This window comes from Poecilia latipinna, unplaced genomic scaffold (genome assembly GCF_001443285.1).
Source record: "Poecilia latipinna isolate Pla-1442-1.1 unplaced genomic scaffold, P_latipinna-1.0 Scaffold307, whole genome shotgun sequence".
NCBI lineage: Eukaryota > Metazoa > Chordata > Actinopteri > Cyprinodontiformes > Poeciliidae > Poecilia > Poecilia latipinna.
Window position 1 is genome coordinate 44,343 of NW_015112923.1, and position 20,585 is coordinate 64,927.

General features: G+C 35.9%; 2 protein-coding genes across 3 annotated transcripts in view; both read left to right on the forward strand.

Moving 5' to 3' along the window:
* The window catches only part of LOC106948765 (melanopsin-A-like), a 35,538-nt gene extending 23,182 nt beyond the window's left edge, over positions 1-12,356 (forward strand). Inside the window, exons 7-11 of the mRNA XM_015034605.1 lie at positions 232-339; positions 2,049-2,220; positions 2,321-2,512; positions 10,194-10,265; positions 11,947-12,356. Of these exons, the coding sequence (XP_014890091.1) occupies positions 232-339; positions 2,049-2,220; positions 2,321-2,512; positions 10,194-10,265; positions 11,947-12,150 (748 nt within the window). The 3' untranslated portion in view covers positions 12,151-12,356. The remainder of the gene's footprint in view (positions 1-231; positions 340-2,048; positions 2,221-2,320; positions 2,513-10,193; positions 10,266-11,946) is intronic.
* Positions 12,357-17,471: 5,115 nt separating this feature from the next.
* Positions 17,472-20,585, forward strand: part of ldb3b (LIM domain binding 3b) — a 22,267-nt gene continuing 19,153 nt past the window's right edge. The window contains exon 1 of one of the 2 annotated variants that reach the window (XM_015034615.1): positions 17,472-17,770. In XM_015034615.1, the coding sequence (XP_014890101.1) occupies positions 17,675-17,770 (96 nt within the window). In that variant the 5' untranslated portion in view covers positions 17,472-17,674. The remainder of the gene's footprint in view (positions 17,771-20,585) is intronic. The other variant, XM_015034614.1, reaches the window with a different exon arrangement.

Here is a 20,585-nt window from a genome sequence, read left to right on the forward strand (position 1 = left end):
ATTATTTTTCTCTCTCAACAAAAGTGTTTGGCGTATAAATATCAGGCAGTCGGATAAACAAAAGAGCATTTATATAACGTATGAAAACATGACCATAGTTTAAACATTATGTAAAAGTCGGGCTTCAGGTCTTTTACTCATTTTAATAACTCCCGTCACTCACATGGTCCTCATTTCCTTCTCCCATTTTTCTCCCTGTCGCCTCACGCGTCTCGTCTGTTTCTCTGCCAGGTACGCCGACTTACTGACTCCTTACATGAATTCAGTTCCTGCAGTGATCGCCAAAGCTTCAGCCATTCACAACCCCATCATCTACGCCATCACGCATCCGAAATACAGGTGGGACGTGACTCCATGCTGTTTGTCTTCTTCAGAATGCACTGAGATTATAAAAACAGAAATGCAACTGAACTTTAATGGGGGGTTTTTTGTTTTGTTTTGAGTTTTTAATTAAGAAACTTCTGCATGTTTGTTTGAAGAATGCAGCACAATTAAACAGTAAAATTTTTTTTTAGTCATGAGGGAAACATTTTGGTTCCACACTGAAAAAAGAAAAATAATTTTAAAAATGATTCATCGGTTTCTCTGGTTTTCACTCATTTAAAACATGATCGATAGTCACAATAGGGAAAATAGAAACATGCTTAGCTGTCATGTTCAGTTCTGGCAAATTACATTTTGTGAAAATTCAACATTGTCCATAGTACTTGATAAAAAATGTTTAATAAATTGGTTTTATAAATTGGTTTTGGCCTGTATTACTAACTATAGAAACTAGGTAACTTTCAAGCCCATTTGGTTTATCTGTAATTACAATCACGCTGCACATGAAGCTGGATGATTCGTGTCAAAAATAGATCCTGAGATGCTGGATGTCAGATTTAATGAAGACCTGATGAATTGGATCTAATATTGAATTCAACACTGTCATTTCAGGGAACTAAGGTGGTAAATCTGTAGGTTCTTTTTTTTTTAGAAAACTGTCAGAAGTTTCTTCTCAGCAACAACGATCAGTTGCTAAAAAGTGCAGAAAAGAGGCTTTAAAATGCAAATACATTTTCATATTTTCTTAATGTGCAGTCTTAGTTCCTACGCAGCTTCAGTTTTTGGAAAATTCACATATTATAAAAACTAGTCAATTTTATCATTGATAAAATAATCAAGCTTGTCATAATTTAGAAACAATCAGCCGTAACTGTAGCAAAAATGTACTTCTACATTTTCTGGATTCTTTGTTTGGCAACTGCAAACATGCTTCCTTGTAGCTGCGCTAAAACTAAAGATACTAAAGCATAACTTCACAAGTTGCATTGGATTTCTCATAAAATTACTGCTTTATTCTCGTTATATTTACTGTGTTCTTTTAACATTATGACTTTATTCTTGTAATTTAAAAATAAATCTTAGTCTGGGACTAATATTCCATTATATTTGACCTTAATTCAAATAAACAGAAGCATTTAAGCAAAACAAATACAAACCTTAAGCGCGCTGACGTCACCATGGAAACCAAGGGATTGCTTTGGTGGAAAAAAAAAAAATTCAGATTTCCCAAAAAAAAAATCTTCAAAAAAAAAAAAAAATAAAATAAAATAATAATAATAATAATAATAATCTGTACCTAAGTTTCAAATTTACGCCTGGATATTTTTTGCAGTCTTTTAAATGTCCTGTGGGTAAATATATATACTCATTTATCCATAACAATTGGAACTTTCAATATCTGGCAAGTTTTGCAATTTACCATATATATATATATATATATATACATAGTATTAAAAGAGCGTTTCTTCAGATTAACTTCACTTCCTGCTACGGTGGGGGTGAAAATACCATAATAACCTGATATTGGCCACAAAGCGCAACGTCTCCTCTTTTAGAAACCGCTGGAATTTTTCAGATAGCGCAACGTGTGGCTGAATTACGGTACTGAAAATTTGGCATAATCGCCGGCGCTCCGTTCGGTCTGGAAGGGTTTGTCGATAAAATCGTGTCCTTAAAGTAAAGTTGCTGCCTGATCATCTTACCTGCGTCTCGTTCGGACTCAGATCGGCCATCAGCAGATACGTACCATATCTGGGCATGTTGCTGTGCATCAGCAGCAGGGACCGCTACAGCAGCAGCAGCCTGCAGTCCACACGCCGATCGACACTGACCAGCCAATCGGAGTGCAAAGGCACCGGCAGGCATCGCACCTCGTCCCAGTCCGAGAGCGAATCAGTGAGTGTACCTCATGTCTCATCTGGTATGTCTGTCTCACACCTCCATCCATAACGCCCTCCAGCCGTGAGTCACTCATTTCGGATCCGAATCGTCACAGGCGCACTTCTCGGACACCGAGGAGGACTGCTCATCTCAGACGCCTGCCGGTCGTCACTCGTCCGCTGACGTCAAACAGGTGCGCCATGCGAGCCAGAGATCAAAGGTGAGTGGTCACAACGCTGGAGCGTTTGAGAGAACCGCTGCCCTCCACCCCACTGACCCGGCCATTTGTCACCTTTCACAGCTCACCGTGAGTACATGAGGATGACCCATTTCCACATAAAGCTCATTTAAATGTTCATGTGTATCATCTAGAACACTCATTCTGCAGGTTGAAAGCCAAATGCCTCTAGTTTCGTTGAGTTTTGGATCATAGTTTTCAATACCTGTGGTTTCAGGTTCTTTCCTTGAAAGGGTGTCTTTTAGTTTTCTCACTATATCAAAGTTGATTTAGATTTTGTTCATAATTGAAAGGTGAGGTCATGTTGGCTGAAGGAGACATAATGTGCAAAAATTTACATTTTACTAAATTTTCTACTTTCTTTTGATTTGGAGCGCTTCTAAAAATGAAAAAAAAAAAACCTTAAAAAAAAAAAACACCCAGACGTTTTTGATAAGTTAATGTTTTTTAGTGTCTGCAAAATGAGCCGTTTCAAAAACCTTTCGTATTAGTAGGCACTGCCCGTTACCTAGCAACCCCAGCAAAACTCAGTCCGTTACCTAGCAGCCCAACCAGGGTCCCAGCACATTTAGTCAGCTGGTTTTCCCACTGAATGCACTGTACTATGGCTGCTGGAAAAGACTAGTGTTTGATTGTTGAGTTACCGTTCAGAAACCCCTTGCTGCATTCTTGTTGCTTGTGCAGGAGGCCCTACTTAAGCTTTCAAAGCTGTACAGTTGTAAAGAAAAGCATCTGTCTGCAGCCATTTTCATGTGTTGATTTTGGGGGGGCGTGGCCAGCTGCAGCTCATTTGGATTTAAAGTAACAAGAGGCCCTAAAACATCTCAATCTGAAAGGAGCTCAAAATAGGCAGAATGATTATCAAAAATTGTGATGAACGTGTTTTGTACCCTAACCTGTTCACGGAAGCATAAGTCACTTGTAAAGTCAGTAGATGGTATTTTTTCTTCTTGAAACTATCATGGTTTTAGAAGCGCGTCTTTGTCTTTGTACCCAATTTTATATTAATGAGAATATCTTACACTCAAGACTAAGAACAAATCTTAAACTATCTTGGTTGGGCAGTCTTCACTTTCTTGAGAAATACTCAACATCTCATTAAACGGCTCCTGTTATCCCCTTACTGAGAAGTCTAATAACTTGGGATGCTAAAGACATTAAATTTTTATTGGTACATACAGAGTGTCTGCATACCTTAGGATGAAATCAAATAATTACAGTGTAACCCTGCCTGTTCGGTGAATTTGTGAATTCATTTATTTGTGAATTATTTGTGGGAGGAAACTCCAAAATGTTTGTGGTTCACAGATTTTATTTTTTTCTTTTCTTTGGAGAGCACATCTAAAATAGTTGAAAGAAAATGCAGCCTGGAAACTGAAATATTTAGACACCATGCTACTTGACATGCTGTTGGTTGGCATTTGCAAAACAGCCTGACATTTTCCCTGTCCCTGATTCACTGAACCCCCAAGAGCAGAAATACGGAAGATCATGGATGTTAGCTTCTCTGCTAATGCAGTTTACACTCTACATGTTGATGCATATTAAGGTATATTTGGTGTCTGAACTTTTAAGTATTAAGTATTTGTGGATTTTAGCATTTTACTGGTGGGTCATTGTTGTGATGTTTGAGTAGGACGAAGCCACATATGAAATTGTGTAAATGTAGAGCAACAAAAACTCAGGAGTTCAACAAGCTTGTATTCTTGCAGCATCCAAGAGGAACTTAATGGACTGTGAAATCATCCAGATCACAGAATTGCTTAAAAGTGCTAAAACAAATAGAAAATTGACTCCAAACCTCATCCCCTGTAGACCTGTTCATGTCTTAAAAGCAGAAAGTCAGATGTAGGTTAGAGCGCCAGAATCATTCAGAGCCACAATGTGTGAATGTGTCTGTAGCTGTCAGAAACGCTACATCATCCTCTGCAACAAGGAGGGAGACAGAAACAATCTCCTAAATATCACAGAGCCCCACCAGCCAGGGTCACCTCAGCAGGTCTGGACACGTTTTTATCCACCATTACCTGGAGAAAGGTCACCAGCAGGGGACATCTGTTCGCAACACGTAAAGGAGTTAGCTTGAAGTGAGATGACTAAACTGGGTCTCACCTGCTGGAGACGCCGGTCACGGCCGCCCAGTTTGGGGTACCAGCAGGAATTATTACCATAAGTTTAAGATTTTAACCTCAGCAACGCAGTTTTACTGCTGAATTTAAGGTGAACAAAGTTGTCTTTAAAAACTAAATTACTTTTAACTCTTTAATACTTAATTTCAAATGTCCTTCTGGATATTTTTGCTTATTTTAGTTGTACGCAGTTCTTTAAGTGTCTTGTGAGTAAATATATTTGCCCATTCATGCATAACAACAGTAACTTTCAATATCTAGCAAGTTATTTTTGTAATTTACCATCTATTGAAAGAGTATTTCATCAGATTAATTTCACTCCCTGCTACTGCGGGGATGAAATTACCGTAGTAACTCAATATTGGCTGGAAAGCGCAACATCTCCCCTTTCAGAAACCGTTGGAGTGTTTCCGATAGCGCCACATGTGGCGGGATTATGGTACTGCAAATTTGGCTACGTTCAGTCTGAAAGGGTTAAATGTCCATCCAGAGATCCTCACTGCTTGGTCAAGCTTAATTCATAAGTACATCCCAAAAACCAGAATATCCCTCCAGTGGTTGAATTCTGACCCATTTTATGCAACAGATGTGATCAGGGCATAGATCTACATGTTTAAGGCAAGGCTCATCCGCTTGGACCGAAAAGAGTTTTGGCATTCGCCTTAAAAATTAAAAGTTACAGCCATCTATGAAGCATATATATATATATATATATATATATATATATATATATATATATATATATATATATATATATATATATATATATATATATATATATATATATGCATATATATGATATTTAAATAGGTTTGATTTAAATAAATCTAAAAAATAAGCTTTAAAATTCAATTTGCATTCCTGCTTATGCAAATAAAAGCTTTTGAGTGGGTGGTCCTGATGGTATTATTATTTATCATTGCTTGCTATGTTATTACCATATTCGCTCTGCATTATTCCCTTGGCTTTTGCCTTAAGAAACTGTTTAAATCCCCTCAATATAAATACTATTGAGAGTATGAGAATATTTAATAATTTATCTGCACAAACCACAGGCGCCAGCATTTTATGACTTGATTTTTTTTTTACAACAGATTAACAACATGTGCTGCAAAAGCTTAATTTTGTTGGTTTAAGTTCAGTTTGTTGACTCAATTGGTAGCATTTCATCAAGACTGCTGTGTAATTCTCAAAAGAGAAAAATGCAAATGATTCACTGGGATGTGCATAAAGCATTTTAAAACTCGAAACATTGGTTACTTATCAGCTTTGCTGGCTTATTCTTTCTCAAAAGATTTATAGATTTTTGTGCAAATTTTTCTTGGCTTTTTCTGCAAGCTACATTAACTTGCTTATGATGGAGAATTAGAAACAGAATAAGAGTGATTTTGTTTGTTTTTTGTTTTTAATACGAGAATAGAGTTGCAATAATGGGAGAATTAAGTTATAACTTAGTATTTTTTTTTTGTAATCTTTTTGAGAACACTTCACCAAACTGCTTTGAGGAATACTGAGCGTCTTGGCATCGGTTTTACAAATTAACATGTACGAGCCGCAGGACTTTGAAACAATTATTTAAACAACTAAAACCATTAAAAAAAGAACAAGTCAGATCTTAATAACTCCATTGAAACTTAATTCTCTTAAAACAACCACGGACTAACTTTAACAACTTTTTAACAATATTTAGAGCAAATTAAAGAGGTTATTTTTCTGTAAATGAACCGAACCAATTCTGTTATTTTGTATTTCTTAGATAAAACTTTTCAAACAGGAATAAAAACCCATCAGATGCTCCATTTCTGAATTTGCTTCCTGAACCTCAGAGCCACATTCTGAGAAATGGTTCAACTAAAGTACCTGGAAAAACTGTGGATCAGAACGTATATAAAGCATTTCTGTCCGTCCGCAATCATCTGTAAAAGAAAAAAAAACTGTGAATAACCTATTTTTATTGTCACATGCCGACTCTCACAGATGGGCCGGCTGCCATTCAGGTCAGGTTTACCAAGGAGTCCATTACAGGGAAGCTGAGCGCTAATCCAGTAATCTGGGACTTTCAGTTTTAATCCACACTGTGCATGATGTGATCTCATGTTTCAGCATACGGCAGCAGCTGATAGATGAAGGCGCCTGGTTCTTTAATCTCCACGCCAGATGACGAGGACACATTTTTTCTTTGAATTCAAAATCAGAATTGTCATTTCAAAAACTCTAAAGTTCTACATCTAAAGTTTTTTTTCCAGATTTACATTAAAAATAAAATCACATTTTGCACATTTTTGTACTTCTATTTGGACCTTGGCTGCTTCTAAAAACATCCCAGGTGCTTAGAAAAAAAACTAAAACACCCAGCTGTTTTTGATTTTAACTATTATTATTATTTCTGGAAAAGGATCCATTCCAAAAACCTTCCGAAAGTAACATGACAAATCAGCAGGAAGTGCCCGTTACCTAGCAACCCCAGCAGAGTTCCATCCATCGCCTAGCAACCCGGCATGTTTGGACAGCTTGTTTTACCGCAGTATGCGCCGTACAATGGCTGCTGGAAAAGGCGAGTGTTTTATTGCTGACTTACCATCCAGAAATCACTTGCTGCATCCTTGTTTATTGTACAGCAGGCTCCACTTCTGCTTTTCAAAGATGAAGGGTTGTATAATAGCGCTTTTGTTTGCAGTCATTTTCACGTGCGAGTGCAAACATTGAATTGGGGGTCACGGCCAGCAGCAGCTTATTTGGATTTAAAGTGAAAGGAGCCTCCAAAACACCTCAAAATAGATTGAAATCTCATTATCTAAGAGTAATTTTGTGCAAAAATGTCATGAACATGTTTTGTTTAGACCATATATCTATCCTAACCTGTTCAAGGAAATATAGTAGGTCGCCTTTAGGAGTGATGTTAGTAGAATAATATCTGCAACAAACCTAAACGGGTCAGTTTACAAATCAGATTAACACCTTCACTGGGAAACAGAAGCATGAGAAAAGGTCGTTTGGGGTCAGTGCTGACACCTGAGTCCACTGACGCTTACAGCTACTGAGGAAACGGACAGCAGGGGCGTTTTGATCACCTGGTGAGGAGAGGATTCTGTCACAGAAATCTGACCTGTGTGTTTGAGATTCACCAAAGGTTTTTATCACAACATATATTTACAGAGGCGTGAAAATGTGATAGTATTCATTTGACTTAAACAACTCATGAATTATCAAGGCCATTAACCCAGAGCCTTGTTGGTTTCTTATATTTACATTTTTTAATCACCTTAAAAATATAAGGGTGAATTCACAACCCAATATTTGTTCGCCAAACTTTAAGACATTTATTTGGAAATAAATACGATTTATTATCACTGCATCATAGGGAAATGTTTTAAGCTGGAGGTTTAAAGTGCATGACTCAACAGGGGGCTAAATGTAACTCATTTATGTAAATTTATGTTAATGTTTGCCTTTTAAATGAATGTTTTCATTATTGTGTCACCCATTTCTCTCCACTTCTGTAAATTTCCATTACTTTATATAATTTTTGTGCTTTTAGGATCCTCAGCCTGCTTACTTTGCTGCTGTAACACAAATGTAGCAAACGTCAGATGGCAGCTAAAAGTGTCAATTTTCAAATTAAAGCTAAAACTGCAACAGCATTGTATTGGTTTAGTAAAAAAAGACAATGTGAAGCAAACCAAGGGGACAGCAGGCAACAAGGAACAAACTACAGTGACAGTAACACTATTGACATTTTTCCTCCATTTTTACAAACATTTTCACCTTTACCTTTTAGATTCCACTCAGGAAGGTTGCAGTATGTTTTGTTTGTCAGTAGGTGGCGAAATTGTCAACAACTTCAAATTTCAAAAGAGGAAGCTTCCAGGCACGGCTAAAGCAGATCTGGGTTAAATAATCTAACGTAGATATTGTAGCTGGTGTTTCTTTTCCTTTCAGTTGTTTCTTCAGCTCATATTTGAAGTCTAATGGAAACAAAGTCAAGAAAAAGCGAAAAAATATGTTGAAATTCAGAAACATTTCGTCACTGTTGGGGTTTATATCATATATATCAGTATGAATATCTGGAAAATGGGCCTCTGATTATTTGTTTTTAGTTATCTATTCTACATATAAGCACCAAAAAACAGAGTTTTTTAATATTTATTTTTAAAAGCATTAAAACAAATCTTATGAGTGTAAATGTTGTTCTGGCAGACATCTGTGTTTGTGTGGATTCAGCCAAACAAACAAACAAAAAATCTGAAAGGAGGTGAAAATAAACCAAAGTACTCAGCATAAAAAAACAAGAAGAGCAAGATAAGACCTCATTCAAAACAAACAAAATGCTCCCAGAATCCCTTGTATCATGACATGAACACAGTAAACATAATTTTTCTTCATCAGGGGAATATTTAATGGCTATTCTTTCTTTGAACAAAAGGAGCTGCACGTTCGCCTGGGAGTGTTGTCTCCAACATATCAAAGTGTTTTGTGATGGCACACGGGAAAGGAAACACAAAAATGGAAAACATAACTATGACAAATTGCTGTTACATTCCTTCCCCCCTCCGTGGCGCCCACTCCTCTGCAGAGTTGTATTTGCAGATAAAACTTGTGATTTTGCTACAGTCTGTGACATTTTATGACCCTCACATCTTTTTTTTTTTTTTCAATTAAACCCAAAGGTTTCTGCTGGGAGACGTTTTTGAGATGGCTCTGATAATGTAAATCCGCAGCATTTGCTCAAAGAAATTTCGTGCCCCTCCAGTGACACACTTCTCCAGACATTTGTCTTTACAGAAAATAACACAAAAAAGTAAAATATGAGGAAATATGCATGGCAAATTGTACAACTGAAGCAAACTGTTTGTCAATTGTTTCAGTTATTTCAGCATAAAAGTTGCTGGAGTTACTATTGTATAGGAATATAAGCTCATCTGCTGCATGTGAAAGAGTATGTACACAAGATTCACTAACAAATGCAGCCAAAAATTAATTACTAATTGAAGTGTAACAATGCTTGTAGATGTTTAGGTCTGTTTTGGGAGCAGTGCTGGTCAGAGAGTCTCAAAAATAAGTAAAAAAACAACATATTTTATAAAAGTTAGATATAACATCTTTAATTCAAACATAGGAAGAATCAGGACAAAACAGTTTCCATCTCTTTTTATAAGTTATTGAGCAACAACAAATATCTTTATTTTATTTTATTTATTAATGTTGGCTGACTTTAATGTGTTTTTTCGAGCTAAAGAATTCAAATGAAGAAATATCATGAAAATCCTGCTTCTTTTGGTTATTCATATTCAGAAGTGGTGTTACGTAACATATTTGTTTGTTTTCCAGTTAAAAAAAATACGAGATAAAAGGCCAATAAAGGCAGAAAAAAAATCTTATTTGTTTGATTTTGGTAATAATTTTTGCATCATCACCAAAACCGAGAACCTCAAGACTTTTTTTAGACTTTTTTTTATATATTATCGTTGCTGTAAGTGAGAATCCCTGATTTGAAACGTTTTGACCATAACATGCTGATTTCCCCTAAATGAAGCAGATTATTGTCTGATCCTGACATGCAGCTACAGAAGATCATTTGAGGGGGGGGAACACTGAAACTGTTTTTATTTTGTGGTGTTCAGACTCTGACAGAGCCTGAAGACATCTGCATGCTGGAGATCAGCCGGCAGCCAACCAGCCATCTGTCTGCTACTGTAAGAATCTACTAATTGTTCATTACACACATTAAATCAGCAAGCATTAAAATAACCAAATCATCAACAAATTCATGTTGTCTGCTGTTTTCATCCTCACATCTGATAGAGTTTAACTTTTGTTTTTGTTGCTGTTCTGAGAAATTCTTCATTTCATATTTTACATTTCATGGTTGCATGAAATTATTTCATTCATGCTCCATTTTATTGTGTAGAAGCACTTAAAAATGAAGATTAAATGTTTTATTTGACAATATTATTTTATGTAATACAGTTGTTTGATAGTGAAGAAATTAAATTTCTCTGTTAAAATTTAGAGTACATTGCTGTATTAGCTGTAAGTTTCTTCTTTTAAAAATTCATTCACATTACTAATTTATATAAGAATAACTCAAAACACTTAGAATAAAAATTATTTGTAATAATTAACTCATGCACTTGGTTCATGAGAACAAAAAACATTTGAAAGACAGGAAGTCTTTTTATTTCCTCTTCATCTCATTCCAACCTGTCCTTAAATTTCTGCTGTTTATATTAAAATGTTTTAACTGCTGCAAAAATAATCATCTGTTGCCACTTTCCACTTCTGTTCATGTTGTTTTTGATTTTACAACCAGACACAGCAGAGAGTCTCTTCCCATCAGTGCAAAGGCGTGAAGTGGTTGGGTCTAAGAGCTGCTTCAGTTTGGGAACAATAAAAAGAAAAACAACCATAGGGATAGTTGGATAATTTTTCAGTGCATTAAAATGAAGCTTTTATTTTTGTCTAGTTTCTGGTGCAAATGTCTTAGTACAGTTGAAATAAGACAAAACCAACTTACAAGTAACTTTCAGCAAGAAATATGAGATTATTTTAAGTTAATAAATTCTTAATATTGATGAAAAGTGGAGCTAGTGCTTTACATTATTAAGGATTTATTCTCTTAAAACAAGCTCCCATATCTTGCTGAAAAGTTTCTTGTAATTTAATTTTGTCTTATTTCAAGTCTACTAAGACATTTGCACTAGAAATTAGACAAAAATAGTAAGATTTTGTGGCAATTTAAAACTTAGGAATATGTTACAATAATGTTTCATTAGTAGTTTAAGTGAACTAATTATATGTTAAACATTTCCTCAGATGTATAAAATGCATTAAAATGTGACCTTGTTTTCTGTCCTTTGAGGGATTTTAACCTATGAATCATACAGCCACTTCTGCACCTACACATCTTTTTTCCTTGACCTCACTGCAAAAATACAAAATCTTACCAAGTTTTTTTTTTTGTTTAATTTCTAGCGCAAATATTTTAGCAAACTTGAAATGACACAAAACTAACAAGTAACGTTTCAGCAAAATATAGGAGCTTGTTTTAAGTAAATAATTCCTAAATATTGATGAAAAATTCTAGTTTCATTGGCAGATTATTTAACTTATAATGAGACATTTTCTCTGGTTATAAGTAAAAAATTTTGCCAATGAAATTAGAACTTTTCCTTCAATATTAAGAAGTTATTTACTTAAAATAAGCCTCCATTTCTTGCTAAAAAATTACTTGTAAGTTAACTTTTGTCTTATTTCAAATGTACTAAGATATTTGCATTAGAAACTAGACTAAATTTACTTGGTAAGATTTCCAATCACCTCCTGTCATTTTAATGTTAAGTTTACCTAAAATCCTCCTTCTCTCTTCCTACACAGCTGGATAGCATGATGAGGGAGCCCGGACCAAAGACGGTGTCCAAGAACCCGTCGTCCATCATCGTCGCCTCCATATCCACCCCGTCCATCCTGCACAGTCCTCCCGGTTTCCACGGCAGCCTCAAAGTGGCCAGAACCGTTACTCCGGTCAGTAAGGAGCTGCTCGACATCGCCAGACTGGAGACGACGACGGCGTTACCGTGAACAGTAAAGTCTAGTACTGTGTCGCCGTGTCTCCCTTCTGAGGAGTAACCTGTACCAGCATGCTGTCTGATCGTTATGGTTCCCTTTGCATGCAATGAAAATATGTGAGCCTGAATTCCCAGAAAGTTTAGGTGATGTGTGTTTGAGCTGCAGGAATGGGCCGGTTTCCAGTCTTAATAAATCAACGCCACGGTTTTCAGAAGTCACTAAACTTGCCATCTTGCTGTTGAAGCTCTTTAAAGAGACACCAAGGATCGTCTCGGCGTTTTTGTTTGTTTTCTAGGACGTCCGAGCCGCTTTCTCGCCCAGCTGTTGCTGCAACCGTCAGTATTAAAGTCATGTCGTTAAGAGGCGCTGCAAACAAGGTTTATGGGCGTCGCCATGTTGAATTTCCCACTTCTTAACTAGACTGCCTTTAACTCAGATAAATGTCAAATCCAGGTCCAAATTCTACTTACAAGGTAACAGGAATTAGCTGCTAGTCACTCGTCTTATAGCGGTGAAACAAACAGATTACCATCACCTGCTTGGACAGTTTTTACCTTAAAGGTGAATAATTTCTTATAAAAACGTCAGAAAAAATACAAATTAAAGTTTAGTCAGGTTGATTTTAAGCAGTGATAGTAAACACTCGTTTACAGGAAGGAGCTATAATCTTATAATTAAAAATGTACAGGAATATTTAATAAATTATAATAATTTTTAAATTATAATGTTTTAAATACCTGTTTTAAATAAATTATATAATTAATTTAAAATGTATAGATTAATTTTAAGCTTTTATTTGTGTTGCAGCTAATGAAGATTTGAATGTTACATCAGACCAATAAAAATAAATTTAATACAGAAATATGGGCTTAAAGAAAAGTGCTTAAAGGTTATTTTCAATCTGACAGAAAACCCTCATTAGAACTAATTTATTGTTTTTACTGCGTCATTCTGTGATTTTATAAGAGTACTGACATTCCTATTTTTAACTGAAAGCATCTAGTTGAGTAAATTTATCTTTGTTTTATTGTTTTTCTTGGTTCTGATCATCAGACACACCCTGGCCCATCCATCATTTGCAGAAAGGTGGTTTTCATATCATTGTCATTAAAGATGATTTACCTCAAAGCAGAAAGGAACAAAATAGCCTTAAAATCACTGTCAAGGATTGTGAAAAATGTTATTTAAACATGGAGTTATTTAACAAGTGATGTATTTCTCTACTAGTTTTATTTTTTTCAGATTTTCTCTCCTGTATATAAACCGAGTGGCTGTTAAAAGTTTGTTCTTGTAGAGTTTTTTTTTTTGGTAGGAAACATAATTTGGTAAATAAAAATCTGAAATCCTGTCATAAGTTTTGCACACAGTTTATGACCCGTACTTTATATAAATTTTCTAGCTATGTACCTAAATATTAATAACATGAAAATACACAGTATTTCCAACGCATTATGTAATTTCCAAAAGCAATTAATGTTCTCAAACCAAACTTCTGTTTGTTATGATTCAGAATCAGTTTTACTTTCACATTTTCCTACAGAGGAATATTTAAATATGTACTTTGAGTACATATTTAAAAGTTTAAAGGCATCCATTAGGTACCGAAGAAAATAATTTTAACTAATATTAAGAGATAGATAATATATAAATGACAAAATGTCAAATATAAAATGAAGATATGAATACTTTAAAAACAGTACAACTGTCATACGAATAGTACTTTAACTGTAAAACAAATTAATGAAGATAAAACATAAATTTCCATTTATTTAATAATGAAATATGAAATTGTGGCAAATACTTAATCACAAGTTAACGCTAAGAGAATTGGCATAAAAATTAAAGTAAATAAATTCAAAACACAACAGAACTAAGCAGAAATAAACTTGAATTTGCCACATATAGGTTAGTCAAAGTAAACCAGATAAAATTCAAGTGAAAGCTTTTGTTCGTTTGTTCGTCTTCTCAAAGCCCCAGTTTGTTTCTTCCTGTTAAAGTGGAGTTTTTCTCTCCACTGTTGCCACTTGGATTGGATTGAATTGTTTTTTTCAAAGTGCCTTCAGATGACATTTGGTGTGAAACGGCACTAAATAAACAGATTATATTTCACAGCAAACATCGACGTAAAACCAGCTTTTTATCGCTTTGTTTTGTCAAACAAACTGACAACATTCAATCAAAATCAACTCTTGGTTTAAACTGTTGATAATGTTTAACGCTGGATGATGAATTTGGAACATTAAAATGTGAAAGTGATTTCTATTAATGCCCCAATAACTTTAGGTCTAATGCTATTTGCCGGTGGATTAAGGCCTTAAAACTCTTTGAAGTATTAAAAATATGTTGTGCAACAAAATACACATTTTGTTTCTAAGTGGTTTTCATTTGCACTTTTTGTGCAGCTACTTTGGCTCCAGAATGTAAAGATGAGCCGACAGGCCACAGTGAATAATATGTAAAAGTTCCCATTACGATCAATTATGACAGGTTTGGATTGAAACTGAGTCTGTAAATCTGCCTTCTCTGTTTGACCAAACTTGTGTTATCTAAATGGAAATTTTTTATTTATTTATTTATTTTTACATTTAAGTTTTCGGTAACACTTTATTTGAAGGGGTATTGCACAAGACTGTCATAAGCATGATATAACACCTGTTATGAACATGAAGGAGTCTTCTTGAATGCTTATGACTGTTGTCAAAAAGTGCCATTCGGTAAATAATGACACTTTTAATGCAAAGTTGACACTTTTATTTTGCATTAAAAGTGTCATTATTTACTGAATATTGCAAAGTTGACACTTTTATTTTGCATTAAAAGTGTCATTATTTACTGAATATTGCAAAGTTGACACTTATGATGAACTTTTATTTTAACTTTTAGTGTACCTTTGCATTAAACGTGTCTTTATTCAACAGTCGTAAACATTTATGAAGAGTCATTTGTGTTCATAACAGGAGTTGCATCATGTTTATGTCTTATGCAAACCCCTTAAAATAAGAGTTACGGAGTTTTCTTTCTTTTCATAATTCAGTTTCGGTTCAACATTTCAAAGCTCTTCATCTCCACTAATGTACATTGCAGATTACTATGACTGCTGCGTCTTTGACTATGATTGTACTGTAACTGTTTTCTTGACACCTGAAGATAAAATCAGATATTATATTGACACTGTGGTGAAACAATGATCAAAATTTAATCCCACTTGTTGCTTTTTTTTTCTTTTAGCATTTTATCAGTAAATCTGTAAAAAAGAAAAGCATATATTATGAGCATTACTGGTAAATTATTGCCAGATTAGGTATAAGTGTTTTAGATGTGTTGAATTTAAATTCTGCTTTACTGAAGTGATGATTTCTGTGATTTTGTTGTATTTGTATAAAATGTTTGTGTTTCTATTTATTTTTTTATAAAAAGAAAATGATGCCAAACTCTGTAGTGTTGTTGCCGTCTTTATGTATTTATATCCATGAGACGTTTTCATATTACCGGTATGTAACTTTATGAAAGCAGCAGTGCTTTCTGATTTGAGCTATCTGGGCGGTTACCCAGGGCAGCATCAGAAAGGGGAGGTCACAGTAAGTGCTCCGTTGGTTTTATGTTTGCATGTATTTGGGTTGTTGATGTTGAGGATAATCACTCTCAGAAAGGTCACTGTTAGTTTTAGAACAGGAAATGTTTTGTTGAATTTGTCTTAGAAACTGTGAAATGATGGAGCCATTTTGACCATTTCTGTCCCATCTTGACTCCAGCGCATTTAGTTCCTGTCCTTTTAATGTCTGGAGTTACAAAATTTACCATGAAGAGTTAAATGGCACGAGTTTCTGTAAGTTTTTTCTATTAATTTCTCTCATATTTGAATTGGTAAAGGTTGTTTCTTTAGTTTTTTTTTTGGTCCAAAGTTAGCAGAGTGAAAGCACTGAAGAGAAGTTTGGATTTTTGTCCTTCAGTTCTTCTCTGTTAGAAGAAAAAAAAACACATGCAGTCATGTAGCAAAAGTCAAAATCTATTATTATCTTCTTTGGCTACCTGCACAACTTTTTGTCTTTAATTTCGAGCTTTATATTTAAGTACTGAGGTCAGGCTAAGAAAAGAGAAACTAAATTACAAGGATAAGTTGAAATAATGAGAATAAAATCATAATATAACCAGAATGAAGTGTTAATAATGCAAAAATAAAGTGATATTACCAGAATAATGTAATAATCTAATACTGATGAGTTAATAGATTATTTTACTGCTCATAAAATTAATACCAAAAATGTTTAACATTCCTCATTTTGCTGCATTTGTAGCTGTGCTTCTATGCATCGAAGTTCTCATAATATTACAACTTTAGACTTTATTATCGTAATTTTGGTCGCAGTACTCCATCGTAAGGAAGACATGTGATATTAAACAGCAGGTTTCTGGAAAAGGTCCATCTTTGTTAAAGAGACAGAAGATTAGAAATACGAGCAACACATAGATGGATCTATATAAAATAGTACAACTAAATATTCCTGAACACTGGAATATAAAGAGCTGCAAATCAAAAGCATGAAAAATCTCATTTGTAGCATCACACCTTTGCACAACCTTTGATTTTAAACGTGTGGCTGCAGGTGACTGGTTCCCAGAAACATCTGGACGTGACATTTAAAAAAGGGTAGCTTGAAACCACACACTAAATAATCCGCATTTTTTCCCCTTCATTTAACCTTAACAGCTGTGGCTGACTGCTAATTAAACCGCTCCAAACGACACACGCACAGATCTACGGCGAACAGGCGGCCACAACAGCCTGCTGGGTGTGTTTCCAGGAAGTCACTTTGTTGTTTCCTCTCTCAGGCAGAATTGAACACGGAGCTGGAGAAAACATCGACGCACCAAAATCCTGATTACAGATAATAAGGTGCTGGCAGCGAGAAGCGATAGCACTGAGAGAGAAAGAATGTGTTGCAGTAAGAGGGGTCTATATTAGCGACGTGAATCGGGCAGTGAAGCATTCTGGGGCTTCGTGTTACAGGCCTTATACGGGGCCCGGGCCCCCGTGTCTCTGTTGCTATGTCTCCGCTATTCTTAGCCTGTGTGTCCCTCAACCTCACCAACCCTGCTGGCCAGAAATCCTCCTTCAACTGAATTTTGTGTTAAAAAGTGGCTTTTAAAGCTCCCAGTCCACACAGACTTGGTGTTTCTTGGTAGTTTTTGGTTTCAGGGTGAGACTCTGTTAAAGTGGGGTGGCTCAGCTTTGCTTTGCACCCTGTTATCTGTGTGTGTGTGTGTGTGTGTGTGTGTGTGTCTCAGAGGTTCACAGCATCTGACCCACCCACCTACCCACCTCCACCACCACCGCCCCCCGTGGCGTTTGTCCTGAGAGCTGGACTCAGACGAGGAGGGACGGCCGAGAAGCCAGCAACGGGCGGTGGAGGAGCCAGCACCCACCAGGGCACAGAGGACTGGGACGGAAAGGATAACCAGCAGCGAGGCATAAGGGGGAGAAAGTGCGCCGACAGAAGGAGCCGTTAGCAGGAGGAGTGCTGACATTAAGCAGAAGATGAGTACGTACACAGTGACTCTGAACGGCCCGGCTCCGTATGGCTTCAGGCTACAGGGAGGAAAGGACTTCAACATGCCCCTCACCATCTCCAGGGTAAGAAGAAGGAGGCAAATAAATTGGAAATGAAAAGAAAGGAACAAGTAAGGCGTGGTTAACTCTAAACTGTAGCAAAACACCCTGGATGTTCTGTAAAACCTGGCCAATCGTACTTGCCAACTTATAAAACCTACATTTTGTTTTCAAGTTTGCCCTCATTTTATCCTTCACAACTCACATTTATGCACGTTATGCTGGCAGTAGGTGCATTGCGCGTGCAGAAAGGTGTGATTTGCGTATTAAGGAGGAGCTGGCGATCAGATTATGTAATGTTACCGTATGGGATGAAGACAGGGAGGCTCCGATGTAATCTCAGGAGAGATTTCCAGAATAGATCACCACTTGTGAAAAGTCAGGAATAGCTTTAAAGTGATGCCAACTTTCTCTGCAAAAAGTCATATTCATTTGTAAAGCACATTTCAGCAACAAGGCATAAAAACACAAACCAGTTATGAAACGAGCAATAAATTTTACATGTTGTCAAATTCAATTATCAAAAACATCAAGTATTAATAAATGTTTCAGTTACTTTTAATCGAAGACGACGCTCAGCAGGTGGAGTTTCAGCAGTTTTGCAGTTTTCTGGAAGTTTGTTCCATTAAAGTGGAGCATATAAAGGAAATGCTGCTTCTCCATAAGATTTAATAATAAGTACCACTAATTAGCCCTGCAACGTTTTAGAAAAACACACTAATGTGACGTCATTGGTCAAAATTGTAAAGGTGATAAAATTCTCCCACGTCTTCCTTCCTCTTCTTTTACTTTACTGTCATCAGGATGTCTGCACCACTCTCTGTTAGCATTAGCATTCTGGCTAATGCTAACAGAGAGTTACTAACACCTGAGCTACATCAGGTGTTAGCATTAGCGGGAGAGGAGGCCCACCTAACTGGATGATGCTAGAAATATAATAATCTATCAATTTTATGCATTCAAGCTGCACACAATATTTTGAAACTGTAAACATTGATATTATTATGATTATGATTTGATATGTTGTGTAGTTCTAATAAATGATGATACAAAATGTACATAAGCATTTACATTTAACTGAAAACTGATAAATTAAGCTTAATTTTGAACATTTAGTTTCTCGTGATGTAATTAATGACATGTATTTTATAGTGTTAACTGTCAAATACTTCAAAATGCTTTGCTATTCCAAAGCTAAATTACAAATTGTACAGTTTTCTACAGGATAGCGTTTGTCTTAATTCAATAATGTACCAAAAATTACATTATACCAAACAATATACCAACTAGTTTGGTATATTGTTTTTTTTTTTTTTTTTACCTGAACTATCCAGTCGTTCAGGGTGTGACTCTACTTCTGCACCCTAAAAATATAAATTTGTTTTATGTATATTTTGAACTGTATCAAAATATTTTCCCTATAGATCATTACAGGGTTTCTCCCAGCGTATTATAAGCCTGGCGGGCCATCAGGCTTTATATGCGCCCCCTCCAGGCTAAGCAATGCTTATTTACTACAAGGTAAATATTTACCATAAGGTAAATAAGCAATTATATGTATTTTACATACATACATACACTCTTTAATTAGGAACTGATTTCTGGAAAAATTTTGAGTCATTAGCCAGGCAGAGGTGCATTTCATTTAAACATTTTTAAGGATGTTTACACTGGGCACAACACAGAAAAACCTCTCCAAACTGAACGGATGAGTAGAAAACAAATAGAAAGCTCATTAATAATAACCAGACAAAGAACCTTGTCTATATCTACAATTTCTTTTTCAAGAGGCATCTGGGAAGATAACTGTATTGTTTACACAACAATGCAATATTTCAATCAGAGAAATACGTTTGTTTAGTTTTAAAAATATCAAAGCATAAAATAATAAAACGGCTAATAAATCTGGTGCTAATCTGACAGTTACCTGTGCTACCCCCCAGATTATGGCGCCCTGCGTGGTGACCTTAACAGAAAAACACCACAGTAACCTCAAATTCGGATTAAAGTATAATTAGAGGCCCAACTGAGCAGGACTTTAGTCACTGTTTGGCATGTCTGCTGCCGTATGAGCAGCATTAGCTTTAAATAACACGAGAGGAGAGATGGATGGAGGGGCGGGAAAGAAGTAAGGAGGCTAATGACAGCTTGTGTTACCTTTAGTAAGCTTAATTCCTCGCTGCTCGTCAGTTTCATGTTCGGCCTCTGGAGCTGCGCCTGCAGGCCAGATGGTTGGAGGAAGCGGGAAAACGAAGGTGGGACGCTCACCTGTTCCCCTGTCATCTGTTTGTTTATCCTCTGATCTCGGTCTTTGATGTTTTTCATCGCTGGCCTTATGACATTGAATGATTTTATCTGTGCTCCGCGTCCCTCCCTCCTGTTTGCAATGGACTCCTGCAGGTTAACATAACATAAAACACTGGGGCTTGACATGACGGCTCAGGGTGGCGTTACAGTTTGACGCAACTCTGCTGCGGTTGGATTTCCTTCTGCTTTTGCCAAGAACTAAGAAAAGAAACAGACAGTGGATTAATTACATACTGTTAGCTAAAGCACAGAATCCGGTGCACAAACAGCTGATTTAATCTCGAAATATACCAGTTGGCATGTCTAAATCTTACACTCAAGAAGCTTTAATTAAATCAGTTCTATTGTCATTGAGTATAGCTACTGAAATTAGCTAACATACGTGACCATTTTGACTTTTGAAAAAGTACAGAACATTTGATCTTAAGGCACAATAATTCAGTATACAGTAAAGTATGTTTCATCTTTATATATATATAAATATATATATATATATATATATATATATATATATATATATATATATATATAT